This window comes from Geotrypetes seraphini, chromosome 8, assembly GCF_902459505.1.
Source record: "Geotrypetes seraphini chromosome 8, aGeoSer1.1, whole genome shotgun sequence".
NCBI classification, from domain to species: domain Eukaryota; kingdom Metazoa; phylum Chordata; class Amphibia; order Gymnophiona; family Dermophiidae; genus Geotrypetes; species Geotrypetes seraphini.
The window spans coordinates 123588227-123613533 of record NC_047091.1 but is presented as its reverse complement, the minus strand read 5'-3'; the positions used below and the strand labels follow the sequence as shown (position 1 = coordinate 123613533).

At 44.1% G+C, this 25307-nt stretch overlaps 1 protein-coding gene across 5 annotated transcripts in view; it reads right to left on the bottom strand.

The window, feature by feature from the left end:
* Positions 1-25307, bottom strand: part of ARID3A (AT-rich interaction domain 3A) — a 143052-nt gene that overhangs the window by 17808 nt on the left and 99937 nt on the right. For all 5 annotated transcript variants that reach the window (XR_004540306.1, XM_033954283.1, XM_033954280.1 and 2 more), the window contains exons 7-8: positions 12427-12726; positions 12010-12099 (exon numbers count right to left, since the gene is read on the bottom strand). Coding sequence is in view for 4 of the 5 variants with exons in the window: in XM_033954283.1 (XP_033810174.1) it covers positions 12010-12099; positions 12427-12726 (390 nt within the window). In the remaining variant the exon portion in view is untranslated. The remainder of the gene's footprint in view (positions 1-12009; positions 12100-12426; positions 12727-25307) is intronic.

Here is a 25307-nt window from a genome sequence, read left to right as displayed (position 1 = left end):
AATTCAAAGCAATGTACATTTTAAAATTAATCGCATAGAGACATACAATGGACTAACTTTTAGACATCATACTTGAAAAGGTGGGGGAAAGGGTAGAACTACAATTTCAAAAGAAAAGAATAATTAAGGGAAAAAACATTAAGGAAGGGGGACCCTGTTTGCTAGGCAAGCTTATTCTTCAAGATCACTGCATTTATATTGGAGCTAAAGAAATCAGTTGGGTTTTTAAAAAAAAATTTTGGTTTTTGCTAAGCTAATTTCTGAAAGCATCAATGAAAAGGAAGCTTTTTAGTGAACTTTTAAATCGTAATACTGATTTTTCTCAGAGGTAGACAGGTAAATGGTTCCATTGCTGGGGTGCCATAACAGAAAATATTTCATTTTGCCTTGTATTAATTACCTTTAAAAAAAGGATTGTAAGAAGATGTTGGCTTCACCTCTGTCACCATGTTCACTTAGGACATGATGCCCTAGGACTCACCTATTATACAATCTTACAGAAAATAACAGCAGTGGCACACATCTATTTTAAAACCTTAACATTTGCTAATTAAGCAATATTATTTTACTGTAACTGAAGCATTTCTATCCTTCAGCTTCATTAATCTAACGGGCTTAAACACTAGAATATATATATATATTAGTGCCTTTTCAGGTCTGAGATAATGGGTGTCTAATACATATTGGCTATGCCCCCCCCCTTTATTATTATTATTATTAAGTTCTTATATACCGCCATACCCAAAGAGTTCTAGGCAGTTCACATCAATTAAATTAGGATCCGGTCTGAACACGGATTTACAAAATTTTGTCGGAATTACAAGCAACGAGGAAGGAAGTATTGGGGTTTTAGCAGATGTTTATCATAGTTGGATTGGAAGAGAAAAGGGAGGGAGAGGGAGCCAAGAGAGGGGAGGGGGAGAGAAAGGAAGGGGTGGGGGGGGTAGGATTGTAGCGGGGAATAAGGGTTAAGGGTCCTGTTCACGGAAGAGGTGTGTTTTGAGAAGTTTTCTGAAGTCAAGGTAGGTCGGGGCCACTAGCATCATTTGGGCTAGCCAAGGGTTCAGCTTGGCCGCCTGGAAGGCGAAGGTTTTGTCGAGGAATCTTTTGAGCTGGCATAATTTTATGGAGGGGAAGGCAAACATCTGAATTCTGCGGGATTTCTTATTGGTGCAATACATAGTGAAATGGGGGGAGAGGTATTTTGGTGAAAGACCAAATACTGTTTTGTAGCAGATGCAGGCGAACTTGAAAAGGACTCGGGATTCGAAAGGTAGCCAATGCAGTTGGTGGTAGAAGGGAGTGATGTGTTCCCATTTGTTCAGGCCGAAAATGAGGCAGACGGCTGTGTTTTGAATCAGTTTTAGTCTTCTGGTGATTTTCTTTGTGGAGCTTAGGTAAATGATATTGCAATAATCCAGTATACTGAGAATGGAGGATTGAACTAGTAGGCGGAATGCGGTGTCATCAAAGTATTTCTTTATGGTACAGAGTTTCCAGATTGCTGAAAGGCCTTTCTTGACAGTGAGGTCGGTGTGATTTTCTAGGGATAAATGTTTGTCAAGCGTGACTCCTAGTATTTTTAATGTTTGTTCGAGTGGGAAAACCAATCCTTTCACTTGGATTGTGGTGTCTTTGATTTTGTCTTTGGGGGTGGCTAGGAAGAATTTTGTTTTGTCCAGGTTGAGTTTTAGTCTGAAGAAGAGCATCCAGAGTTCTATCTGACTGAGTATGCTAGTTATGTAGGTGAGAAGTTCCTGGGATAGACTGGTTAGAGGGATGACAATTGTGATGTCATCTGCATAGATGAAGAATTTGAGCTTGAGTTTGTGAAGGAGGTTACTGAGGGAGGCGAGGTAGATATTGAATAGGGTGGGAGGACAGGGGGGAGCCTTGCGGTACGCCGCAGGAGTTAACCCAGCTGTAGGAGAAATTGTCATTTTTGCGTACCCTGTAGGATCTGTTTCGTAGAAACCCTTGGAACCAGCTGAGGACCAGGTCGGAGATGCCAATGTGGGCCAGGCATTCCAGGAGAATAGTATGGTCAACTAAGTCAAACGCACTGCTTAGGTCAAATTGCAAGATCAGGGCGCTGGAGCCCCGACTGAAGAGTATGTGCAAGTAGTCAAGTAAGGAGGCTATAATGGTCTCTGTGCTGTGGTCCGTGCGGAAGCCCGATTGATTGTCGCTTAGGATATTGAATTTTTCCAGGTATGCGGAGAGTTCTGCTTTTACTGCCCCTTCCGCGATTTTGGTAAATAGCGGTATGCTAGCTATTGGTCTATAATTGGAAGGTGCGTTGGAAGGTTCCTTTATGCTTTTTATGATTGGGGTTATTAAGATATGTCCTTGCTCTGGAGGAAAGTTTCCTGCGGATAGTAGGAAGTTGACCCATAATAGCATGTTTGCTTTAAAGTGGATCGGAGCCGTTTTCATTACATTTGGGGGGCAAGTATCTAGTTTGCAGAAGGAGTTGGTGTATTTGTTATAATATTTGTTGAAGGTTTTCCAGGCGATTGTGGTAAATTGGTTCCAGTTTAAGTCAGATCTAGACCCTTGGTCTGGTTTAGCTATGTCGATGTCAGGGAGGATGGGAAAGAGCTCCAGGGGATTGGTCATGGTGGGTAATGATGATCTTAGTTTTAGGATCTTGGAGTTGAAGAAATCCGCTAGGGTGTTGGCGGTTAGTGTTGATTCTTCATGGTTGTTAGTAAGTGTTTCGATGTTGTAAAGGTTATTGACGAGTTTAAAGAGGTTGCTGCTGTTGGTTGTGATGTTACCAATTATGTGGGAGTAGAATTTTTTCCGTTTTTCCTTGGTAAGGTTTTTGTAGGTTTTTAGTTTGAGTCTCCAGGCAGTTCTGAGTTCCTGGGTTCCTGACTTTATCCATGATCTTTCTGACTTTCTGAGGTCCCTCTTTAATAGTAGCAGCTCTGTGTCGAACCATCCCTTCTGATTTGTGGTTCTGATGTGGCGGGTTTTTATAGGGGCTATTTCATTTAAAATGTTTGTGCTGTCAATAATCCAGGCGGACATGAGTTGATCTGTTTCTTCGTTTTGTTTTGTGTGCGTGTCGTAGCGAGACCAGAATTCCGCTGGGTCTATCAATCCTCTGGAAGTGTGGGTTGTGATGTTTCTTGTTTTGCTGTTTTTTGAATGTTTTTGTTGGCAGCCCATGGAAAAGTCCTGCTTAATACAATTAGCGCCATCAGCACTACAAAAACCCCACACCAAATTCAAAACCAAGACTGTCCCAAAATTTCTAGCCTAGAACTGGGTAACTGGGCAATTCTGCAAATTGGAGATAGGCATAAGGCACATCTAGGAAGCAGAACTAGGCAATGTGGCATATTTCCAAACCCAGACAACCTAGTAAGAATCCCAACCACTTACACTAATGAAGTCATACTTATCTCAATCCCACATGGATATGTTAATGTTAGATCAGTGGGCATCAAGACTGAAATTTTAAAAGATCTGCTCGATGAACTACAACCCAGTTTTCTATTCCTACCCAAAACATAAGATACCTTACCAACGTAAGATGACTCCAGATTACAACTACTCTGCCCAATAGACTACAAAATCACCCCTAGCAATCATAGGTAGTGGAATCACCAAATTAAACTACAAAACCACACACTTTTTTTCCATCCCCCCCTCCACCACCTGTCGATGGGCGGATGATTCCAAGTTCGTGCCCCATCCCTAACTCCCTCCCTTCAATCTGTAACCCAAGTTCTTGCCCCCCATCTCAGCATATTTCACTCCCCTCCCTCCATCTATGTCCCAAGTTCACCTCCATCCCTCCCTTCCTCATGTCCCAATGTCACCTCCGTCCCTCCCTTCTGTGCACCAAGCTCATGATTCATTTCTTCCTTTCTTGTGTCCCAATGTTCCCCTCTCCCACCTGTTCCCTTTTCTGCACAGACCTACTCCAGGTGCCTTCCTCCTCCTTCCACCCCCCCTCCCATACAGCCTTGATGCCTCTCAGTACCTTCTGACCCCTCCAATATCCATGCCCCTCCCTCTCTCCCCATGGCCATGGCTCTCACCCCCTCACCAGGTAGAGATGCCACCCCCACTAACCTATGTATGGGGACCCCACCTGGGCCTAATAAAGTACCTGATGGTCCAGTGGGGGTCTTCATGACAGGAGCCCAGCCCTCTGATGGCTGCCTTCTCAAAAGGTGGCCCTGACTTTTCCAGGTGGTCATGGTAGTATAGGATGTACCATGAGAGGGCCACACTCCAGCCAGAAAGACCCCCGCTGGACCATAAGAATTGCCGCTGCTGGATCAGACCAGTGGTCCATCGTGCCCAGCAGTCTGCTCACGCGGTGCCCCTTAGGTCAAAGAACAGTATCCTATTAGAGTCTAGCCATACTTGCATATGTTCTGTCTAGTAGGAACTTATCCAACCTTGCCTTGAATCCCACTCTCTAGGTAAAGAAAAACTTCCTTACGTTTGTAAGGAATCTTTTCCCTTCTAACTTCAGGGAGTGCCCTCTTGTTCTCTTCACCTTGGAGAGGGTGAACATTCTCCCTTTCTCTACTAAATCAATTCCCTTCAATATCTTGAATGTTTCGATCATGTCCCCTCTCAGTCTTCTCTTCTCAAGGGAGAAGAGGCCCAGTTTCTCTAGCCTCTCATTGTACGGCAACTCCCCCAATCCTTTAACCATTTTTGTCGCTCTTCGCTGGACCCTTTCCAGTAGTATTATGTCCTTTTTCAGTCCAGTGTTGGATGCAGTATTCCAGATGTGGGTGTACCATGGCCTGGTATAAGGGCATGATAACCTTTTCAGATCTGTTCGCGATCCCCTTCTTAATCATTCCTAGCATTCTGTTAGCCTTTTTCACCGCCGCCGTGCATTGTGCATACGGTTTCATCGACTTGTCTACAAGTACTCCCAAGTCTCTTTCCTGGGGGCTCTCTCCTAGTATAGCTCCAGCCATCCTGTAATTCAGTATAGGTACATACATAAGGGAGTGGGGAGAAGGGAAGGGGCATCTCATCAGGTCAGGATCCTGGAGGACTTCGGGAGGGCCTCTTACTTTGGGGGGTGCAGTGCCAATTTTTTCAAGCAGTGGGTCCCAGAGGCAATTGGTAGATGACAATTGGTAGGAAGGCCCTACAAATTGTTGCACCCTATGACTTGTCGGCCTACCAATTGTCTTCCTACAAATTGTCAGGATTCCTTCCTGGGTAATTGACCCAACCTCTTGTAATATAATCTGAATCTGAATTGAACAGCTAAAGGTGGAATAAAAAACCTGATTAACAAAACATTTCCCCACCCACAGCAGACATCTTTCTCCCCTTCCCTTGCAGTACATTTAGGGCTTCACAGAATTCCTTCACCCCAGGATACATGACTTCTGTCCATCTTGTAATGATTGTTGCCCAAATCATTAACAGATATATTTGATTCACAGTAAAGCTTTTGGATTAGTCATGCTTCCTTTCCTAAGAAATAGCAAAGAGATACTTACCTGTAGCAGGTATTCTCTGAGGATAGCAGGCATATATTCTCACACGTGGGCGATGTCATCCATGAAACCCAGTGCAGATACTACCAAGTGCACCATCACTTTATATTTTTTAAGGCAGTGCCCATACCGCGCGCATGCTGGTGCCTTTCCACTCGACATCAGTTTGCGGGACCTGCAGTTCAGTAACAAAGCTAAGAAGTCAACCAGGGGAGGTGGGTGGGTTGCGAGAATATACCTGCTACAGGTAAGTTATCTTTGCTTTCTCCGAGGACAAGCAGACATTATATTCTCATATGTGGGACTTCCAAGCTGCCAAGATCTTGGCTGTGGAAGAAGTATTGAATATGGAGGATCCTGGCATAACACAAGAGGGTTGGAGGGAAAGTTGGCACTCGGGAAGTGAAAAGATTCTGCAGAACTGCTTGCCTAAATTGACTCTCTCTTCTGAAGTATTGAGGACATCTGCAAAGTGGCTACTTGGTCCTTGATTCATACCTTCACCTCTCACTACTGCAGCCACAAAATTTAGACTACCTGGAGCCTCTAGTGGCTCATGGTCTGCCATCAGGAAGAGATTTCAGCTGAGGATCCATCCAGGTGGTCTAATTTTTGTGGCTCCAGTAGCGAGAGGTGAAGGTATGAATTGAGGATCAAGTAGCCACTTTGCAGATGTCTTCAATAAATGCAGAGCAGAAATAAGTTATTGAAGCAACATCCCAGCCTGAGTATATATACAGTCCACTAGCCAAGTGGAGATGGTTCTCTTGGTAATAGGAGCGCCAAGATTGTTAGGTTTGAAAGCCACAAAGAGCTGGAAGGATTTTCTAAGAAGTTTAGTCTGGTCCAGGTAATATGCCAACATGAATTTGCAGTCCAAAATGTGAAGAGATGCTTCATCTGGATTGAAGTGTGGCTTTGGAAAGAAAATGGGCAGAACTAAAGACTGTATGAGGTAGAATTCTGAGACAACTTTGGGCGAGTTTGAAGGACCACTCTGTCGTGGTAGAATCTTGTATAGGGAAGATCTGATAAGTGCTTGAAGTTCACTTACAAACATAAGGGCTATAAGGAAATTGAGGAGTTTGAGAGAGCAAGTTGTAAGTAGCTCAAAGGGAAACTTCATAAGAGTGAATAGTATCACATTAAGATCCCAGGCAACAGGTGGAGGCTTGATAGATGGCTTAGAGAAGTAAAGTCCTTTCATGAACCTAGATACTGAGGTATGAACAGAGAGGATTTTTGTCCAAGGGAGTGTGAAATGAACTGAGCACTGAGATGTATTCGAATCAAGTTGGTCTTTAGACCAAAATGAGAGATGGAGAAGGTAGTCTAAGATGGATGGAAGTGGACATGTAACAAGTTCAAGAGAATGTGCACACCTGCAGAAACTCTGGTCCATCTAAAGTGGAAACAGCACTGAGTAGAAGGTTTCCTGGATACTTCAATGACAGCAGATACTGCAGCCGAGAGAGTGAAAGAAATCAAGTTCAGTGTTCGGTGAAAGAAATCAAGTTGCAAGTGCTAACAACTGAGGGTTGGGATGAAGGAAATATCCATTGTTCTGTGTTAGCAGCATGGGTTGAAAGTTGTAGAAGTGGGAACCAAGGCTGATGTGGCCAACAAGGCTCTATGAGAATCATCGTGCCCCAATCCCGATAAGAGGGACTGGTTAAAAAAAAAAAAAGCAGCTTTTAAGAAGCGACATCCCCATTTCCCTCTAATTACTCCCCATCCCTCTACCCTTCCTTTTATTTATCACTGTAATTAAAACTTCCCTATCCCCTAAAACCTCTCGTTTCTAATCAGTCTTAATTCGTCATAGTTTTAAGGTTTACCCTTTTTATTTTATTTCATCTAAATCTAAAATTTTATTAGACCTTTCTAATTTTTTATATTGTAAGCCGCCCAGATACATGTGATGGTCGGTATATCAAGCCATGAATAAACTTGAAACTTGGAAATGCATAGAGGAATCAGACATCTGACTCAAGGCAATTGAGAGCAAAGAGTCTGGAGAAGAAGAGTGGAAGTTTGTAGTTGTAGGGGGAAGCAAAGAGATCTATGCCCAGTGTTCCCCATTTGTAGAAAATCTGATGTAAGAGGTTCGTACCAAGAGACCATTCAAGGGGTTGAAGGAGTCTGCTCAATCTGTCTGCCAACACATTCTGCTTCCCTGCCAGGTAAACTGCTCTGAGGAAAATGCCATGACTAACTGCCCAAGGCCAAATCTGAATTGCTTCCATGCATAGAGGGTGAGAGCCTGTGTCTCCTTATTTGTTCATGTAGAACATGGCAACTTTATTGTCAGTTTGAATGAGGACTACCTGTTGGAGAAGATGCTCTTGGAATGTCTTAAGAGCATTGCCTATTGCTCTGAATTAGAGATTGATATGGAGAGTTTGTTCATGTTGAGACCATAGTTCTTGAATATGGAGGCTGTCCAGATGAGCTCCCCACTCTAACATTGAAGCATCTGTGGTTAGGACTGTGGTGATGAGGGGGCTGAAAGGGAAGACAGAGTAAGGTTGTGAGGAGTCATTCACCATTAAAAGGAGTAGCGGAAGTCTGAGGTGATTTGGATTGGAGCAGACAGAAGTCCTGTGGCTTGAGAGCATTGGGTCGACAGGTTCCACTGTGGGATTCTGAGGTGAAGATGTGCAAATCAGGTGACATGTACTCTGGATGCCTCGTGTCCCAGGAGGAGCAGCATCTGACATGTAGTTATTTGTGGAAGAGTGGTGACTTTTTGGCACAGGTGAATCAGATTGGTCAAGAGACTGCTGTGGCAGAAAAGCTCATCCCAAGTAGTGTCTAACAGAGTTCCTATGAACATGAGGGTCTGAGAAGGGCGGAGATGTGACTTCCGATAGTTGATGGCAAATCCTAGCAGCTCCAATAGATAAACTGTGAAAAATGTGAACTCCCCATAAATGAAGGACTGCTGCTATTATTACTAGGCAATTTGTAAAGACATGAGGGCCGAGGCCAGTCTGAAGGCTAGGACTTTGAATTAGAAGTGTCAAGATCCGATTCAAAAGTGGGTAGGATGATACATGAGTATAGGTCTCTCTGAGAATAGAGAGCAAAGCTAATCTTCCTTTTCTAATACAGGTAGAAGGGCTCCCAGAAAGACCACACAGACTCTCTCCTTCATCAAGTATTTTGTTGAGACCTTGGAGGTCTAATATTGGTTGAAGGCATCTGGTCTTTTATGAGGAAATACAGAACCCTATGCTCCTCTCCTTCAGAGGTATAGGTTCTATTGCATTTAGCTGAAGAAGTGTTGAGAAATCTTGGAGGAAGAGAATCTTCTGGAAGCAGTTGAAAAGACTTTTGGTGGGTGGTCTGGAGGCTTTCTGAGCAAGCTTAGGGCATAATCCTGAAAGATGACCCAAAGAACCACTGGTCTAATGTGATTAGAGTCCATCTGCCTCTTATAGGAAGGTTGTGAAGAAGAATTAGGGAAGTATCGGCAATGCTCTCTTGAAAGGAGTCAAAAGGATGACTGCTGTTGGATTGAGACTGAGGTTATGATTTCTGTGGTCTTTGTGTAGCCGGTCCATAAGGAAGAGGAAAAAAGCTAGTTGTGGTGAAATTTAGGGCTCCTTTTACTAAGGTGTGCTAGCGTTTTTAGCGCACGCAGGAAATTACCACGCACTATGCTTCTAGAACTAACACCAGCTCAATGCTGGCGTTAAGGTCTAGCGCGTGGGGCAATGTAGCTCGCACTATTCCGCATGTTAAAGCCCCAACGCAGATTAGTAAAAGGAGTCCTTAGTGTTGTAATATGAACATCTGGAAGAGGTAGAATATCTTCTGGATGATGAAGATTAAGTGGCCTGTGGTTTAGACAAAGTTGTCATCGTATCTGTGTGCTTTTTGATTTTCTCTCTTTGCAAGGGATGTTGAAAATGAGTCCCTGAACTAAAAGTTTCCAGGTCTTATTTTGTAGAATTTCATTCTTATGTATTCTATTTTGTAGAATATACTTTGAAAAATTGCAAAAAAAAAAAAAAAAAAATATTTCCAGGTCTGAGATTCAAAGCCAGGCCAACCTGTGCATTGCAATGGCATCGAAAGCTGCTCTAGCCATGAACTTTCTAGTAGTGAACAAGTTTTCAGATAATTGTTGAATTACTTTAAATTAACTTGAGGAAGGAACTCTCTTCAAAGCCTGATAAATTGTTTTAGCAAAGATAAAAAAAAAATAAAAAAATAAAAAAATGGACATAAGACATAATTCTGTTTAGAAGCATAGATGACTGGAATATGCATTTGCCAAAAAAGTAATGTTCTGGCTTCTCTGCATGGAGAGGTAGAAGCGTAAGAACGTGAGCTTCGTGAATGCTTGAGGGCAGACCCAACAATTAGTGAATGGTGTTGAAGTAGAATTCTGTCAAATTCAGGACTTATCAGTATTCTATACATTGTGTCTATTTTTCTAGGAGCTACTTGGACTGATAAGAGAGCTTCCCAATTTTTAATAAAGTGTCCTTCATGACTGTATAAAGGTATCTTAATGGTGGTGTTTTAAAATCAAGGAATTCAAAAAGTTCTGAATGAGGTTTCTCTTGCTTCCATTTTTATGAGCAATGCCTGCCCCATTTATCTTATGAAGCCAGTAAAAGACAGACTTACAGGTGAAGATGTGTGTTGAGGAGGAGGTGAAGGATCATAAGGTATACTGTAGAACTCTTCTGCTGAGTATTCTGGTAACTCCTCACCCAAGTGGATGGAGATGTCCAAGTCAGACTGCTCAAAATTTTCCCTTGTAGGTGAATCAGGGAGTGTGCCTCGAGGCAATGCAGGAGCCAAGTCCTCCATCAATGATGATGTGTGCATTGAGTGGGCCCATGCCAACAAGGACTACATGACCTTGTCCTCTATCAACACTTCGATGAATCCTCAGGATGGGCTGAGTCAGGAAGGGTAGACTGTAAAGACTGCATCTGCAGTAGCCTCATATGATCTTGTCTGTGCATAGTCTGGTTAGCCTACTGGAGAAGGTGCTGGTATCGGAAGAGACATCGGCATGGAAGCAGTCTGCTGTACCAGTTGTAATGGCGTGGGATACCTCGATGTTGAGGTACATCTCTGCAGACACACAATCTGGACAGATGGCGAATGATCATCTGGGCGTTGACACTTACTATTCATTGATTAAGTTGATGTGTGGAAGGATGTAGTGCCACACCTAGAAGGGGAAGAATGTTTGTTTCTTAGCTTTCTTACATGCTACATCTTTTGACGCCTGAGGCACTGATGAGGATTAAGTAGAGTCCCGAAGTTGCAAGGCGCCCAATGTTCGACATTCATGATGCGGTGTCAATGCAGTTGGTTCCAAATCCCCAGCCATGCTCAATGTCCATGCCAATGCAGTACCAAAACGCTTTTCAAACTGTAGTTTGTGGCTTTAAGTGACCTCTTCTGCAAACGGAGACAGAGGACACAGTTAATGTCCTGATGTTCAGGACAGAGTCACTGGACAGACCAATTAGGTAGATCAGAGCCTGAAGTGGTCCGATTACAAGAAAGCATTTTTTAAAGCTGTTAGGTACTGATTTTGACATGGAAGGGAAAATAGCTGGCATGAAGTTAAAGGGTTCATTAGCCCAGGAAGCTTGAGTGAAAAGAATCCAGAAATGATCAATGCTACTCGGAAGAAAAAAAAAAGAACTTGAAGAGGCCCAAAGGCCAGAACCTAAAAAGTTGACCAATTTAAACCAAAGTCAGTAGGAATATGGGAAAAAGCTAAAAATAAAAAAGTATGACTAAAATTAAAAAAATATAAACCAGGTAGGTACTAAAAAAAAAATTAAAAAGTTTGATGTGCTGAAGAGAACACTGAAGAGACAGCTTCGCAGTGCCGCACAAAATTAAGAACTACAGGTCCCGCAAGCCGACGTCGGGCAGGAAGGCACCGATATGCACACGGTACAGGCACTGCCTTAAAAAATGTAAAGTGATGGTGCACTTGGTAGTGTCTCTACCAGGATCCGTGGATGACATCATCCAAATGCAAGAATATAATGCCTACTTGTCCTCAGAGAAACTACCACATCAAAGTGTCTTAAGCCCATTGCACAGTTCTCTGAATCCTGCCCTCCATAAGTGTGGCTGGAAGCTTATACACTCCTCTACAATGTACATATCTCTAGCATACTGAGGGAACATATTAAGGTTGGGAGCTAAGAATATGTACTTAAAATTGCATTTTCAAGCCTGTATATGCATTTTCCATCACAATTCATCAAATGCTTGTATTTACAATATGTCTGCATGTCTTTCTTTGAGAATCGGTAAAAAGGCCACAAATAAGAAGAACATGAAACTTTTTCTCAATATGGATGAAGTGAAAAATTTTCAAAATGACCATCCTCATCTACTTCAGCAGTATAAGAGTGATTAATGCTCACACTGTAAAGAGGGGGACCTCTAAGCCACTGCCTGCCAGCCTATTAAAACAGCTACAGAGGAATGAAGGCATCTGCTCAGGGCCTACAGCCTTGCTTACCTGTATAGACGATGCCGTTAATCTCCAGTGACATGCTAATACTGTTTGTGCCATTGGAAGTGAGATTTACTGCGGAGTCCTGACGGTTATCTGTCAGAGAAGAAACATGCTCAGCAACCAGTGTCACAGAAACAGCTCCACTGTTCGTCTCAAGTCAGAAGAGACCAATGTCTCGCCAGAACTTGGCACAAATGCCACTTACAGCAGCTATCAGGTCACTGATGAATAATGGTTGAGCTCCCTTTCCCACCCTCCCACCTCAGCCCTGTCCAACCTTGGGAAGTCACCCTGTGTTTTCTACATGCCTATGAGCAATGCTGCCACTGAACCATAGTGACAGCCCAAACCATTTGCTTTGAAAAGATGGAGCTGTGTATCTTGGGCTGGGAATGCACCCTGAAGATGCTGCTAGCTAACCTGGAAGCCTCGTGCCCTGGCTGCTAATCTTGATGTTCATGGGCACTTGAGCTGTCATGGCTAGCAGGTTCTGCTGAATGGCTCGCTGTATCAGTCGCTGTTGCTCATCTACCATAAGGGTCATCTTCTTCTCTGGTGGTTCCCCAGACTCCAGTGTCTCTCGTAGCTGCTCAAGAGCTGCTGCTTGTGCAGCTACTGCTGCCTGCGCTGCAGCTGCCGCCTGCACTGCTGCCATTGAATGGCCAGCCAAGGAAACAGGAACTCGGGAAGGAACAGATATTGGAACAGGAGGGTCCTCTTCTGGAAATGAATGCAAGAGCATTCGTTATTACATGTCTGCACTCTGATTTTATCCACTCTCTTCCATACAACTCACACTAGAGCACAGACACAAAGGTAAAATTATATCCACTGTATACCACACAATATATTAGGGCACAAACACCCTGAAAAAAAAAAAGCAATGCTTTATCAAGATTTATTAACTGCCATTGTACTGTGGCTTTTCCTGAAATTCTTCTGGTACTGGTCCCTTTATGATAGCAAGTGACATGGAGACAAAGTTTGCCCCTGTCCCATCCCCACGAACTCTGCCCTCATTTGCACAAGCCTTGAATACTTACAATTTTATATTTAAAACTTTTTATTAAAGTATAAAAAGGGACAATACTCTATACAACTGTTTATAAATCACAAATAGAGCCTTCCATTGCAATCTGGTTTTGGTACAACCTTCACAAAAATTCAGTTGCCTACGTTTCTTCATCACCTGGGAAGGTGATTGGATTTTCTTTCAGACATGGGTGTAGAAGAGAACCTAAACTGTGTAGTGGATGAACAGGAAAATAAGTGTCTATTAAATGTTAAGTGAAATGGTGTTGTGGCTGTGTTAGTCCACTTTTCAAGGTAATATGTAGAAATAAAATAAAAATAAAAGACAAAATACATTTTTTAATGTACTAATTTAGTGTAGTTTATGATTAGCTTTCAAAGGTAACCCCTTCATTCTCAGTGGTTAGAGCTTGAGGTTGTGGGTTCAAATCCCACGCTGCTCCTTGTGACCCTGGACAAGTCACTTAATCCCCCATTACCCCAGGTACATTAGATAGGGTGTGAGCCCATCAGAACAGATAGGAAAAAATGCTTGAGTATCTGAATGTATAATACTTAGGGCCTCTTCTATCAAACTGTGCTAGCAGTTTGAAGCACGGTGAGCCGTGCTGAATGGCCCGCGATGCTCCTAACGCTATTAGAGTTGCTATGAGTGTTAGGAGCAGTACGGGCCATTCAGCGCGGCTCTCTGCACTAAAAACTGCTAGCGCAGTTTGACAGAAAAGGCCCTTAGGCTATAAGTGGTATATAAATATCAAAAACAAATTATAAATAAACTGCATTAAGTTAGTCCAATAAAAAAGGTATTTTTCCTTTATATTTGTGTTTTATTTCTATTAAATATTAGAAATATTCCTTGATACCAGCAACAATGGATGAATCTGTTGCAGTAACAGTAAGTTGCTTGAGCAGCTGGGCATATGATGGAAGGACACTGCAGATGGCAGACAAGACACAATGGAAGATTAGGTTTCTACCTATGATAATCTTCTTTCTGTTAGTCCCTGGAGTATTCCATATGCTAGGTGTTCAATCCCAACCTGAGGTCTGGGTGTTGCAGAATTCACATCTTTCCAGAACACATGCTGGACTCCCCCTAGTGGTTGACTCAGTTCAGCCCCAAAGCTAAGCATATACCTGTAAATCCAGGACAAAGGGGGTACAGGGGAGAATCCCCATCAACACAAGTCAGTCATGAACTGGTATGCTTTGTAAAATATCAATAAGTAATAAACAGGTACAAAGGAAACTCAGAAAAAAAACCATTGATGAACAATGTAGAACTAACCTGCTGTATGCAACGAGTACCCCAAGGAAGGCCTTCGGTAACGAGCATACTCAGAACATTCCCCAAAGGATCTGTCAGCTGGCTGGAAATTCCTCAAGACTGTAAGGAGAGTAACTGAGGCAGAAAAGAGCAGGATATATCCACAACTGAATGTACACAGAGAGGGAGGGTTGTATGGAATCCTCTAGAGACTAACAGAAAGAAGATTATCGTAGGTAGAAACCAAATCTTTCATTCTGTTAAGTCCCTTCCGGATTCCATACACTAAGTGATGTACCAAAGCCATGGAAGCTAGGGAGGGACAGAAGAGTCTGCCCACAAAACCGAAGCCTCGAAAAACAGCAGCAGAATGCGCCACCACATCCATTTGGTAAAACTGGGTAAAAGTATGACAAGAGGACCAAGAGCCATCCTGCAAATTTCATCAGGATGAATCGTGCGAGATACCGCCCACATTGACGCCACCCTTCCTGTCAAGAATGCTACAAGCAAAATCGGTGGCTGCATGCCGCAGGCAATGTAAGTCGCAGAAATGGCCCTTCAAAACCATTGAGTGATTGAGGACTTGGATCCCGGCTACCACAGTGAGGCGCAGCAGTGAGAACAAAAAAAGTGATCAGACAGCCCAGAACTTAATTATCCTTTCCACATAAAGGAGCAAGAACCTTTGGACATCTAATTTGCGGAAGATCCAATCTTCATGCTCAGAACCTGTCGTATGAAATGCAGGCAATTTAACCTCCTGATGGACTTGGAAAGCCAAGACCACTGTCGACAAGAAGGAATGTACAGTACGGAGGAAAACACCCGCATCTATCATATGGAAAAAATATTCTTTGCACGAAGAGCAGAAACTCCAAAATACACCAGTGAACAGAAAAACCATTGTGAATGTCAGATCCAGAACTACATCCTATAGTGGTTCAAAGGAAGTCTCATTAAGGCCCTGTAAAACGATGTTAAGAGCCCACGAAGGGAAAACACGACACAAGGGAGGTCGCAAAAGAAACGAACCCCTCATACACCTGCTTAGATCTGAAAGAGCAATAAGCAAATTAGCTCTTTTGTGCGCCCAACAAAACATGCAAAGCCTGCAACCTGAACTTTCAGGGAGGCCACTGCCAGACTTTTGACTAAACCCTCCTGAAGGAAAACCAGGACTACCTAACTGTGAGCCTGCTCAAGCTCCACCTAACTCCTAGCACCCCCTATGAGAAAAGCCTACCAGGCCTTGGCAAAAGAAGCAAAAGCAGGAGGGTACTTTGAGTGCAAAAGAGCCAAGATAACTACCCCCAAATAACCGCTCATCATCAAGGCTGAGCGCTCAAGAGCCAAGCTGTAAGACCAAAAAGCCATGGGATCTCCAAGGACACCCAGTCCCTGACAGCACAGTTACTTCCCATAACAGATGTTATCCAGGGGCAACAGGCAGATATTCTCAACATATGGGTGACATCAACCATGGAGCCTCGATGCGAACAGCTTCACAAGCAGACTTGCTTGAAGAACTTCCAGAAAGTTCGCGACTGTGTGAGTGCCTTCCCGCCCGACATAGGGCGCGTGTCTGCTCAGTTCAGATAGCTAGCCCAAAAGCCAACCAGGGGAGGTGGGTGGGTTGTGAGAATATCTGCTTGCTGTCCCTGGATAACACCTGTTATGGTAAGTAACTGTGCTTTATCCCAGGACAAACAGGCAGCATATTCTCAACATACGGGTGACCTCCAAGCTAACCAGAATGGAATGGTGGGAGTGTTGGCAATTCAGGAGAATACGTTTTACAATACTGCCTGGCCAAAGTGGCCATCCCATCTGGAAAAGGAATCCAGACAATAATGAGAGGTGAATGTATGAACTGAGGACCAAGTAGCAGCTTTGCAGATTTCCTCAATAGAAGTAGATCTAAGGAAAGCTACAGATGCTGCCATGGCTCTAACTTTATGGGCTGTGACTTGACCCTCTAGATGCAGTCCAATCTGAGCATAGCAGAAAGAGATGCACGCAGCCAACCAGTTGGAGATGGTTCTCTTGGAAACTGGATGTCCCAACTTGTTTGGATCGAAGGAGGCAAAAAGTTGAGAAGGTTTCTGTGGCTTAGACCTTTGTAAGTAGAAAGCCAAAGCATGCTTGCAGTCCAAAGTATGAAGAGCTGCTTCTCCAGGATGAGAATGAGGCTTTGGAAAAAACACTGGAAGAACAATGGATTGATTGGGATGAAATTCTGAAACAACTTTTTGGTAAGAATTTAGGATGAGTACGGAGGACCATCTTGTCATGATGGAATACTGTAAAAGTTGGGTCTGCTATTAAAGCTTGTAGGTCACTGACTCTGCTAGCAGACGTGAGAGCAATAAGGAAGACCACTTTCCAAGTGAGATATTTCAGATGAGCCGTAGACATTGGCTCAAATGGAGACTTCATCAACTGAGCAAAAACAACATTGAGATCCCAAACCATGGGAGGCAGTTTGAGAGGTGGTTTGACATTGAAAAGTCCTTTCATAAATCTGGAAACCACAGGATGAGCAGATAAAGGCTTCCCCTTTAGTGGCTGATAAAAAGCAGCAATTGCACTGAGATGGACTCTAATGAATGTGGATTTGAGGCCTGAGTGAGATAAATGCAATAGGTAATCCAAAACTGAAGACAAGGTGGTAGATTGAGGTTCCTTGTGATGAAGAGCGCACCAAGCAGAAAACCTAGTCCATTTCTGATGGTAACATTGCCTAGTAGTAGGCTTTCTAGAAGCCTCTAAAATATCTGTAACAGATTGAGAGAACTGGAAATTGGCAGTTACATTGATAGGTACCAAGCTGTCAGGTGCAGAGACTGCAGGTTGGGATGAAGCAGAGACCCTTGACTTTGTGTCAACAGAGATGGAAAAACTGGTAGAAGTAGTGGCTCTCTGCTGCTGAGTTGAAGCAGAAGGGAGAACCACGGTTGTCTGGGCCGAGGAGCAATGGGAATCATGGTGGCATGTTCGTGTTTGAGTTTGACCAGTGTCTTGAGAATGAGAGGGAATGGAGGGAACGCATAGAGAAACAGATTCATCCATTCCAATAGAAAAGCATCTGCCTCCAGTCAGTGAGGGGAGTATATCCTGGAGCAGAACTGAGGCAGTTTGTGGTTGTGAGGAGATGCAAAGAGATATATTTGAGGAGTTCCCCACTGAGAATAAATGTGATGGAAAGGCAAGGAATTGAGTGTCCATTCGTGAGGTTGTAGACGACGACTCAACTTGTCTGCTAAAAAGTTTTTCTCTCCTTGAATGTAGATGGCTTTCAGAAAGATGTTGTGAAGAATTGCCCAATTCCAAACCTTCTGAGCCTCCAGGCAAAGAGGAAGAGATCCTGTTCCTCCCTGCTTGTTGACATAATACATAGCTACTTGATTGTCTGTACAAATGAGGACTATTTGATTGTGAAGAAGATGCTGAAAGCTTTGAGAGCATTGAAAATCGTTCTGAGTTCCAACAGATTGATGTGACACTGACAATCTGTGCTGGACCAATGCCCTTAAGTACGGAGACCATCGAGATGAGCCTCCCAAGTGTAGGTCGAGGAATATGTCATAAGGACCTTCTGGTGATGGGGCGTTTGAAACAGTAAACCTCTGGAGAGATTGGAAGAGAGCATCTACCAGTGGAGAGACTGTCTCAACGAAGCAGTCACTGTAATGTGCTGAGAGAGTAGGTCGAAAGCCTGCGCCCACTGAGATGCCAGGGACCACTGAGGGATTCTGAGGTGAAGCTTGGCAAATGGAGTTACGTGAACTGTAGAGGCCATGTGACCTAGCAGAACCATCATGTGTCTCACTGAGAATGAAGTGAGGGATAACACTTTTTGACAAAATTGAATGAGAGCAGCCTGACGTTGTTGAGGAAGGAATGCTCTGAGTTGCACAGTGTCTAGTATAGCTCCAATGAACTGCAGAGTCTGAGAGGGCTATAGCTGGGATTTTGGAAAGTTTATTTCAAAATCCAAACTTTGAAAGAACCAAATAGTCCGTTGGGTCATTACAATAACCCCCTGAGACGTTGAATCTTTGATGAACCAATCGTCCAGGTACGGGAAAACCTGAAGACCTGAAGGCTGCGTAGAGCTGTTGCTACTACCACCAGGCACTTGGTGAAAACTCTGGGAGATGCCAGGCCGAAGGGTAGCATTCTGTATTGAAAATGATGATTTCCCACCGGAAATCTGAGAAATTTGTAAGAGGTGGGAGGAATGGGAATGCAAGTGTAAGCCTCTTTGAGATCCAGAGAGCATAACCAATTGCTGTGATCTAGAAGGGATACAAGGCTGCTAGAGACAGCATCCAAAATTTTTCTCGGCTAAGAAATTTGTTGAGAGCTCTGAGATCTAAAATAGGTCGTAGATCCCCCGTCTTCTTCGGGACAAGGAAGCAACAGGAGTAAAATCCCGTGCTCTGCTGTTCCAGAGGAACTTTCTCAATGGACAGAGTCGAAGCAGAGCTTGAGCTTCCTGAAGAAGAAGGGTTGTCTGCGACGGATTGGAAGGAAGATCTGGTGGAACCTGGATGAAGTGAAGAGAGTAACCTTCCCTGATGATTATGAGGATCCAGAGGTCAGATATAATGAGCTCCCATCGTTGGTAAAAATGATAGACGACCACCAATGCAGAGAGGAGAGGACATAGGCAGAACGATTATGGTTATGCTCTGTGTTAGATGGTCAAAAAGACTGAGATGCCTTAGAAACATAGAAAGATGACGGCAGATAAGGGCTACAGCCCATCAAGTCTGCCCATACCATTGACCCCCTTTTAAGTCTACTGGCCCCCTTAACTCTACTGACCTGCTCTATTAAGTCTATATCCTAGCGACCCTATTCATTGGTATGACTCTCGCAGTGATCCCACATAGGTATCACATTTATTCTTGAAGTCTGGGATACTGCAGGCCTCGATCACCTGTACTGGAAGCTTGTTCCAATGCTCTATCACTCGTTCCGTGAAGAAGTACTTCCTGACGTCTCCACGAAACTTCCCTCCCCTTAGTTTGAGCGGATGTCCTCTTGTGTTCGAGGGTCCTTTGAGAAGAAAGATATCATCTTCCACCTCGACCCGTCCCGTGATATACTTAAATGTCTCAATCATGTCTCCCCTCTCCCTACGCTCCTCGAGAGTATAGAGCTGCAATTTGTTCAGTCTCTCTTCGTACGAGAGACCTTTTAGCCCCGAGACCATCCTGGTGGCCATCCGCTGAACTGACTCAATTCTGAGCACATCTTTACGGTAATGTGGCCTCCAAAATTGCACACAGTATTCCAGATGAGGTCTCACCATGGCTCTGTACAATGGCATCATGACCTCAGGCTTCCTATTGACGAAACTTCTCTTGATACAACCCATCATCTGCCGTGCCTTAGATGAAGCCTTCTCCACTTGAGTAGCAGTCTTCATGTCTGCACTGATGATCACTCCCAGGTCTCGTTCTGCTGTAGTCTTGGTCAAAGTTTCTCCATTCAAGGTGTAAGTTCTGCATGGATTTCCATTTCTGAGATGCATGACCTTACATTTCTTGGCGTTGAAGCCCAGCTGCCAGACAGAGGACCAGCTTTCTAAAGTACAGAGGTCCTGTTCCATAGTATTCTGCAGATTGTAGCCGTTTATGATATTGCATAGTTTGGCATCATCAACGAATAAGGTTACCTTACCTTGAAGCCCTTGAGTCAAATCCCTAATGAATATGTTGAAGAGGAGTGGACCCAGGACTGAGCCCTGCGGCACTCCGCTGGTCACTTCCGACGTTTTGGAGAGGGTGCCGTTAACCATCACCCTCTGAAGTCTGCCACTTAACCAATCTTTAACCCATGCAGTTAGTGTTACTCCTAACCCCATTGATTCCATCTTGTTCAGCAGTCTGCGGTGTGGGACACTGTCAAAAGCCTTGCTGAAGTCAAGGTATACGAGTCCAGCCTTCTTGTTACCCAGTCAAAGAAGCTGATAAGATTGGACTGGCAGGACCTACCCTTGGTGAATCCATGTTGACTGGGGTCCCGGAGATTCCCCTCATTCAAGACCGTATCTAATTTATGCTTAATTAGTGTTTCCATGAGTTTACACGCTATTGAAGTGAGACTCACCGGTCTATAGTTCGCAGCCTCAGCCTTGCAACCCTTTTTATGCAGAGGAATGACGTTGGTTGTTTTCCAGTCCAACGGAACTTTCCCCGTGCTTAGTGAGAGATTGAAGAGTACGGCCAACGGTTCCGCCAGAACATCTCTCAATTCTCTAAGCACTCTTGGGTGTAAATTGTCCGGTCCCATGGCCTTGTTCTCCTTGAGCCTTGTCAGCTCACTGTAGACATCTTCAGGTATGAACTCAAAATTCTGAAACGGGTCTTCCGCAATTTGTTTTGCCTTCAGCTGTGGTCCGTGTCCCGGTGCCTCACAGGTGAAGACTGAACAGAAATATTCATTTAGTATTTCGGCTTTTTCAGAATCCGCCACTGCGTAGTTTCCGTCCGGTCTTCTAAGGCGTACTATGCCGTCTGTGTTCCTTTTCCTATCACTAATATACCTGAAGAAAGATTTGTCCCCTTTTTTAATGTTTTTTGCCAAAGTTTCTTCCACTCGAAGTTTGGCCTCCCTAACTGCTGTTTTGACCGCTGCAGACCTGGTCTTATATTCTACTTTGGTTTCACTTCTCTGCGTACGTTTATAGGAAAGAAATGCTGTTTTCTTCTCCTTAATGAGGTGCGAGATCTCCTCAGTGAACCATTGGGGTTTATTGTTTCTTTGCCGTTTGTCTACCGATTTTATGTAGCGATTAGTAGCTTCGTGTATGGATGATTTCAGGTACGACCACATAGCTTCCACATTACCGGTCTCTGCTTGGTCCTGCAGCGTCTGATGGACGAAATCTCCCATGCGTGTGAAGTCGGTGCCCCGGAAGTTAAGTACCTTTGTTTTTGTGATTGATTTAGGGAATCCTTTCCTAAGGTTGAACCATACCATGTTATGGTCGCTGGAGGCTAGCGTATCTCCTACCAAGACCTCTGAGACGCTTTCCCCGTTGGTGAGTACCAGGTCAAGGATCGCCTGGGCCCTAGTGGGCTCCGTTACCATCTGTTTTAGTTGTGCACCATTTATGGAGGCCAAAAGCCTCTTGCTGCTACTGGTGGTTGCTGAAAATGTGTTCCAGTCTGCATCAGGCATGTTGAAGTCCCCAAGCAGTACAGTGTCGCCCCGTAGAGTGATATTCTCTATATCCTCAATTAATTCTGTGTCCATGTCTTCCATTTGTCTTGGGGGTCTGTATACCACACCAAGATACAGGCATTTATTGCCACCTCTTGCCAGGTTAACCCAGAGGGACTCCCCGGTGTATTTGACATCTGTGATCCTGGTGGTTTTGATGTCTTTAGGTGCAGAGGGGGCTGAGGTTTATGTTGCCGTTGCTGTTTCTTAGGAGGCGGCCTTAAAAAGGTGCTGACTTTTGAGGATAACGCCTCTGGTACGATAGAGAAGGCCTATAACCCTTAGGAATGGAAGACTTTGGCCTGACTATGGAGGCAAACGACTTCTCATGCTCAGATAAGCGCTTTGTAGCTGCCTCAATAGTCAAACAACTCATTGCCTTGGCATGGGATGTTGGTCAGTCGATCTTGTAGATTCAGGTCCATATCTACGGTGCGGAGACAGGCAAGATGGTGCATTGCCACCGAGAACGCAGTGACTCTAGAGAACATTTCAAAAGCATCATATGCAGCTTGAACCATAAGCATGCGAAGTTGACTCAGAGTGTGATGCACGTGTTGAAACTCTGGAAGTCGATGTTGAGGAAGATACCTGAAAAAATTAGGCATGGCATTGACCAAATGCTACAGATAAGAAGTAAGGACAAAATTGTAGTTCAAAATTTGGTTTGTCATCATCAAATTTTGATACAGCCAGTGGCCAAACTTGTCCACAGTTCTTCCCTCTCGACGAAGAGGGACTGTGGCATAAACCTTGGCAACCTTTTCAAAGAGAATTCAACTAGAAGAGATTGATGTGATAGTTGAGATTTCTCAAATCCTTTACAATGAACTATCCTATGTCGAGGTTCCATCTTTGCTGGCACAGCAGGAACAGAGTATGGTGTATCAAGATTTCTTTTGAAAGTTTGAGAAAGAATGCCATTCATGGGTAATTTGAGAGAATCCCTAGGAGGATGAGACATACCCAGTTCTTCCAAATACTCCTTAGAGCATTTTGAGTCAAATTCCAAAGTGATGTTAAGATCTTTACTCATTTGGCATAGAAATTTTGTAAAGGACATCGGATCTGAAGATGCACGACCTCGTTGAGAAGGTGTATGAGAACCCCTCGAGGTACCTTTCACAGCAGAGATCGAAGATGAGGCCTGTCTGGAGTATTGATACCTGAGATTTGAATCCATAGGCAAAGATGGAGATGAACGCCCACTTCTGGAATGAATCGAGGAAACATAATGTTTTCGTTTTGAAAAACCAGCTGGTGAAGAAAACCTCACAGCAGAAGAACTCAACTGACGAGAATGGTAAGGCTCCACAACAGATCTCCTCGACAAAGGAGTTGGTGGTCTCAAAGAGTCCCGATGATTCAATAAACAAGGCCCATCTCGAGAAGAAGACCTGGGCCTCGATGAATGCTTCGACAAATGATGTGGGGAAGAATTATGCCTCAAATCACGGTCCTGTGATTAAGTTGAACCCAGCCTCGAAGATGAATGTCAAGGAGTCCTCTTCCTGTGCCTCAAAGAAGAGGTAGGACTGGAAGTCAGGGAACAACGTAGAGACACTGAGAAGGACTCAGCTCCTTGTGTAGAGGTATCTCGAGGCGGGTTTAAAGCAGGTTAAAACCACGGGCTCTCTGGGCTAAAAACTAATTTAAAAAGTTTAAAAAAAAAAAAGTCGCAGCTCAAACGGGCATGCACAGACCATCTATAGATGGTCTGTACATGCGCCGGGATCACATATCAGCGATCCGTGCCAGCAGATGGGGGCCTTCCTCTGATCGCCCCCATCTGCATATTGGAGTTACAAGAATCCCTCAGACCTGCACGGTGCGGTCCCAATCGGGCAGGTTCTTGAAACTAGCCCTTTCAGTTTTGTGCCCTTTCAGCTGTTATATCGAATCAAACCATTTGATGATCGCTACTTCCCAGGTGGGCACCCACTCGAACAATGCAGATACTCTTTCCATTTATGAGTATCAGATCCAGTATCGCTTTTTCCCTCATGGGTTCCATCACAATTTGTTTGAGCAAAGCCTCTTGAAAGGCATCCACAATCTCCCTACTTCTTTCTAACTCCAGTCAGAACTTTACAGTCAGCATCCGGCATATTGAAATCACCCAACAGCAGCACCTCCTCTTTCTTTCCAAACTTTTGGATATCCGTAATCAGATCTTTATCAATTTGTTGCGTTTGAGTCAGAGGTCTGTAGACTACACCCATGTAGATAGAAATTCCATCTTCTCTTTTCAGAGCGATCCATAATCACTTCTTCCTCTTCCTCAGGTCCCCAGCAAACTCCATTGGGGGGGGGGAACCCCAGGGACTTCAAGAAGGTGGCCACAGCAGACTGGCTTTACAGATCCACCAGAGTTTCTCTGTGAAGCTGCAGTCCGGCTCCACAAGACTATGTCCTTTTCTCTGACAGCGGACCACCGGGGAGGGGTATCAAGGCACTGAAGTCACGAGAAATAAAGTTTAGGCGAACTTTTAAGTGAAAAAATAAGAAACAGAAGCAGAGCAACAACAAAAGACTTCTGCCCAGACTGCTTGCAGAAATTGAAACCAATTCTTCCACTAGGGAGGGTCCAGCATGTGAACACCTAGCATATGGAATCCGGAAGAGACGTAACAGAAATGATATTTAACAGTACTTTACTGAAATCCAAAAGCAGCTTCTATAGTTGTTTTTTAATCACTGAATTCAGTTGCCGATTGTCTTTAAGATGTATAAGTTTTTACATATTGATACTAGTCTCAAGTTTTTAGAGAATGACATGGGGACAAAGTTTGTCCCTGTTCCTTTGGGCTCTGTCCCTATCCCTGCCCCATCCCAACAGGCTTTGTCCCCATGTCATTTACTACCTTAGGACTCTCCTGTGCCCTGTGAGTAGAGAATGACATGGTGATAGAATTTGCCACCATCCCTGTCCCTGCAGATAACCACGTAAACCATCCTATGTCATTCTTTAGTCCTTCTACGCCAGCATTCTTCAATGTAAAGCTCGAGAGTCAGTGGTTGTGCTCATTCATACTCTGATTCTTGCATCTCTCCTTAAAGAATGACATGGGGATGGTTTTCCATGGTTATCCGCCGGAATGGGGACGGTGACAATTATGTCACCATGTCATTCTTTACCTGCAAGTACCTGCTGGCAAAAGATGTCTGTCAGAACCAACACAGGGTAGAAAGAGGCAGACGGAGAACAATCAGCCTGTAAGGGTAAGGGTCATGAACATGATAAGCTGCCTTTCTGTGATTCAATCAAAGCAGTTTACATATATTATACAGTGGTGTGCAAAAAGTCCTGCATCACATGGTGAACTTTGAATAGTCATTTGAGACTCAGTTAACATAATTTAAGCTATTAACTGAACATAATTTTGTCTGAAAAGTATAATTCCATGTAATTTCATGCAGTTTCTGGTATTTCCTTGATAACTGTGACTTCAGTTACATCAGGTTGATCAGAATGATTTTGATAGCAGGAAAGCACAGTTACTTACCGTAACAGGTGTTATCCAGGGACAGCAGGCAGATATTCTTGACTGATGGGTGACGGCACCGACGGAGCCCCGGTACGGACAATTTTAGAGTGATTGCACTCTAAGAACTTTTTAGAAAGTTCTAGCTCGGCCGCACCGCGCACGCGCGAGTGCCTTCCCGCCCGACAGAGGCGCGCGGTCCCTCAGTTAGTATAAGCCAGCTAAGAAGCCAACCCGGGGAGGTGGGTGGGACGCAAGAATATCTGCCTGCTGTCCCT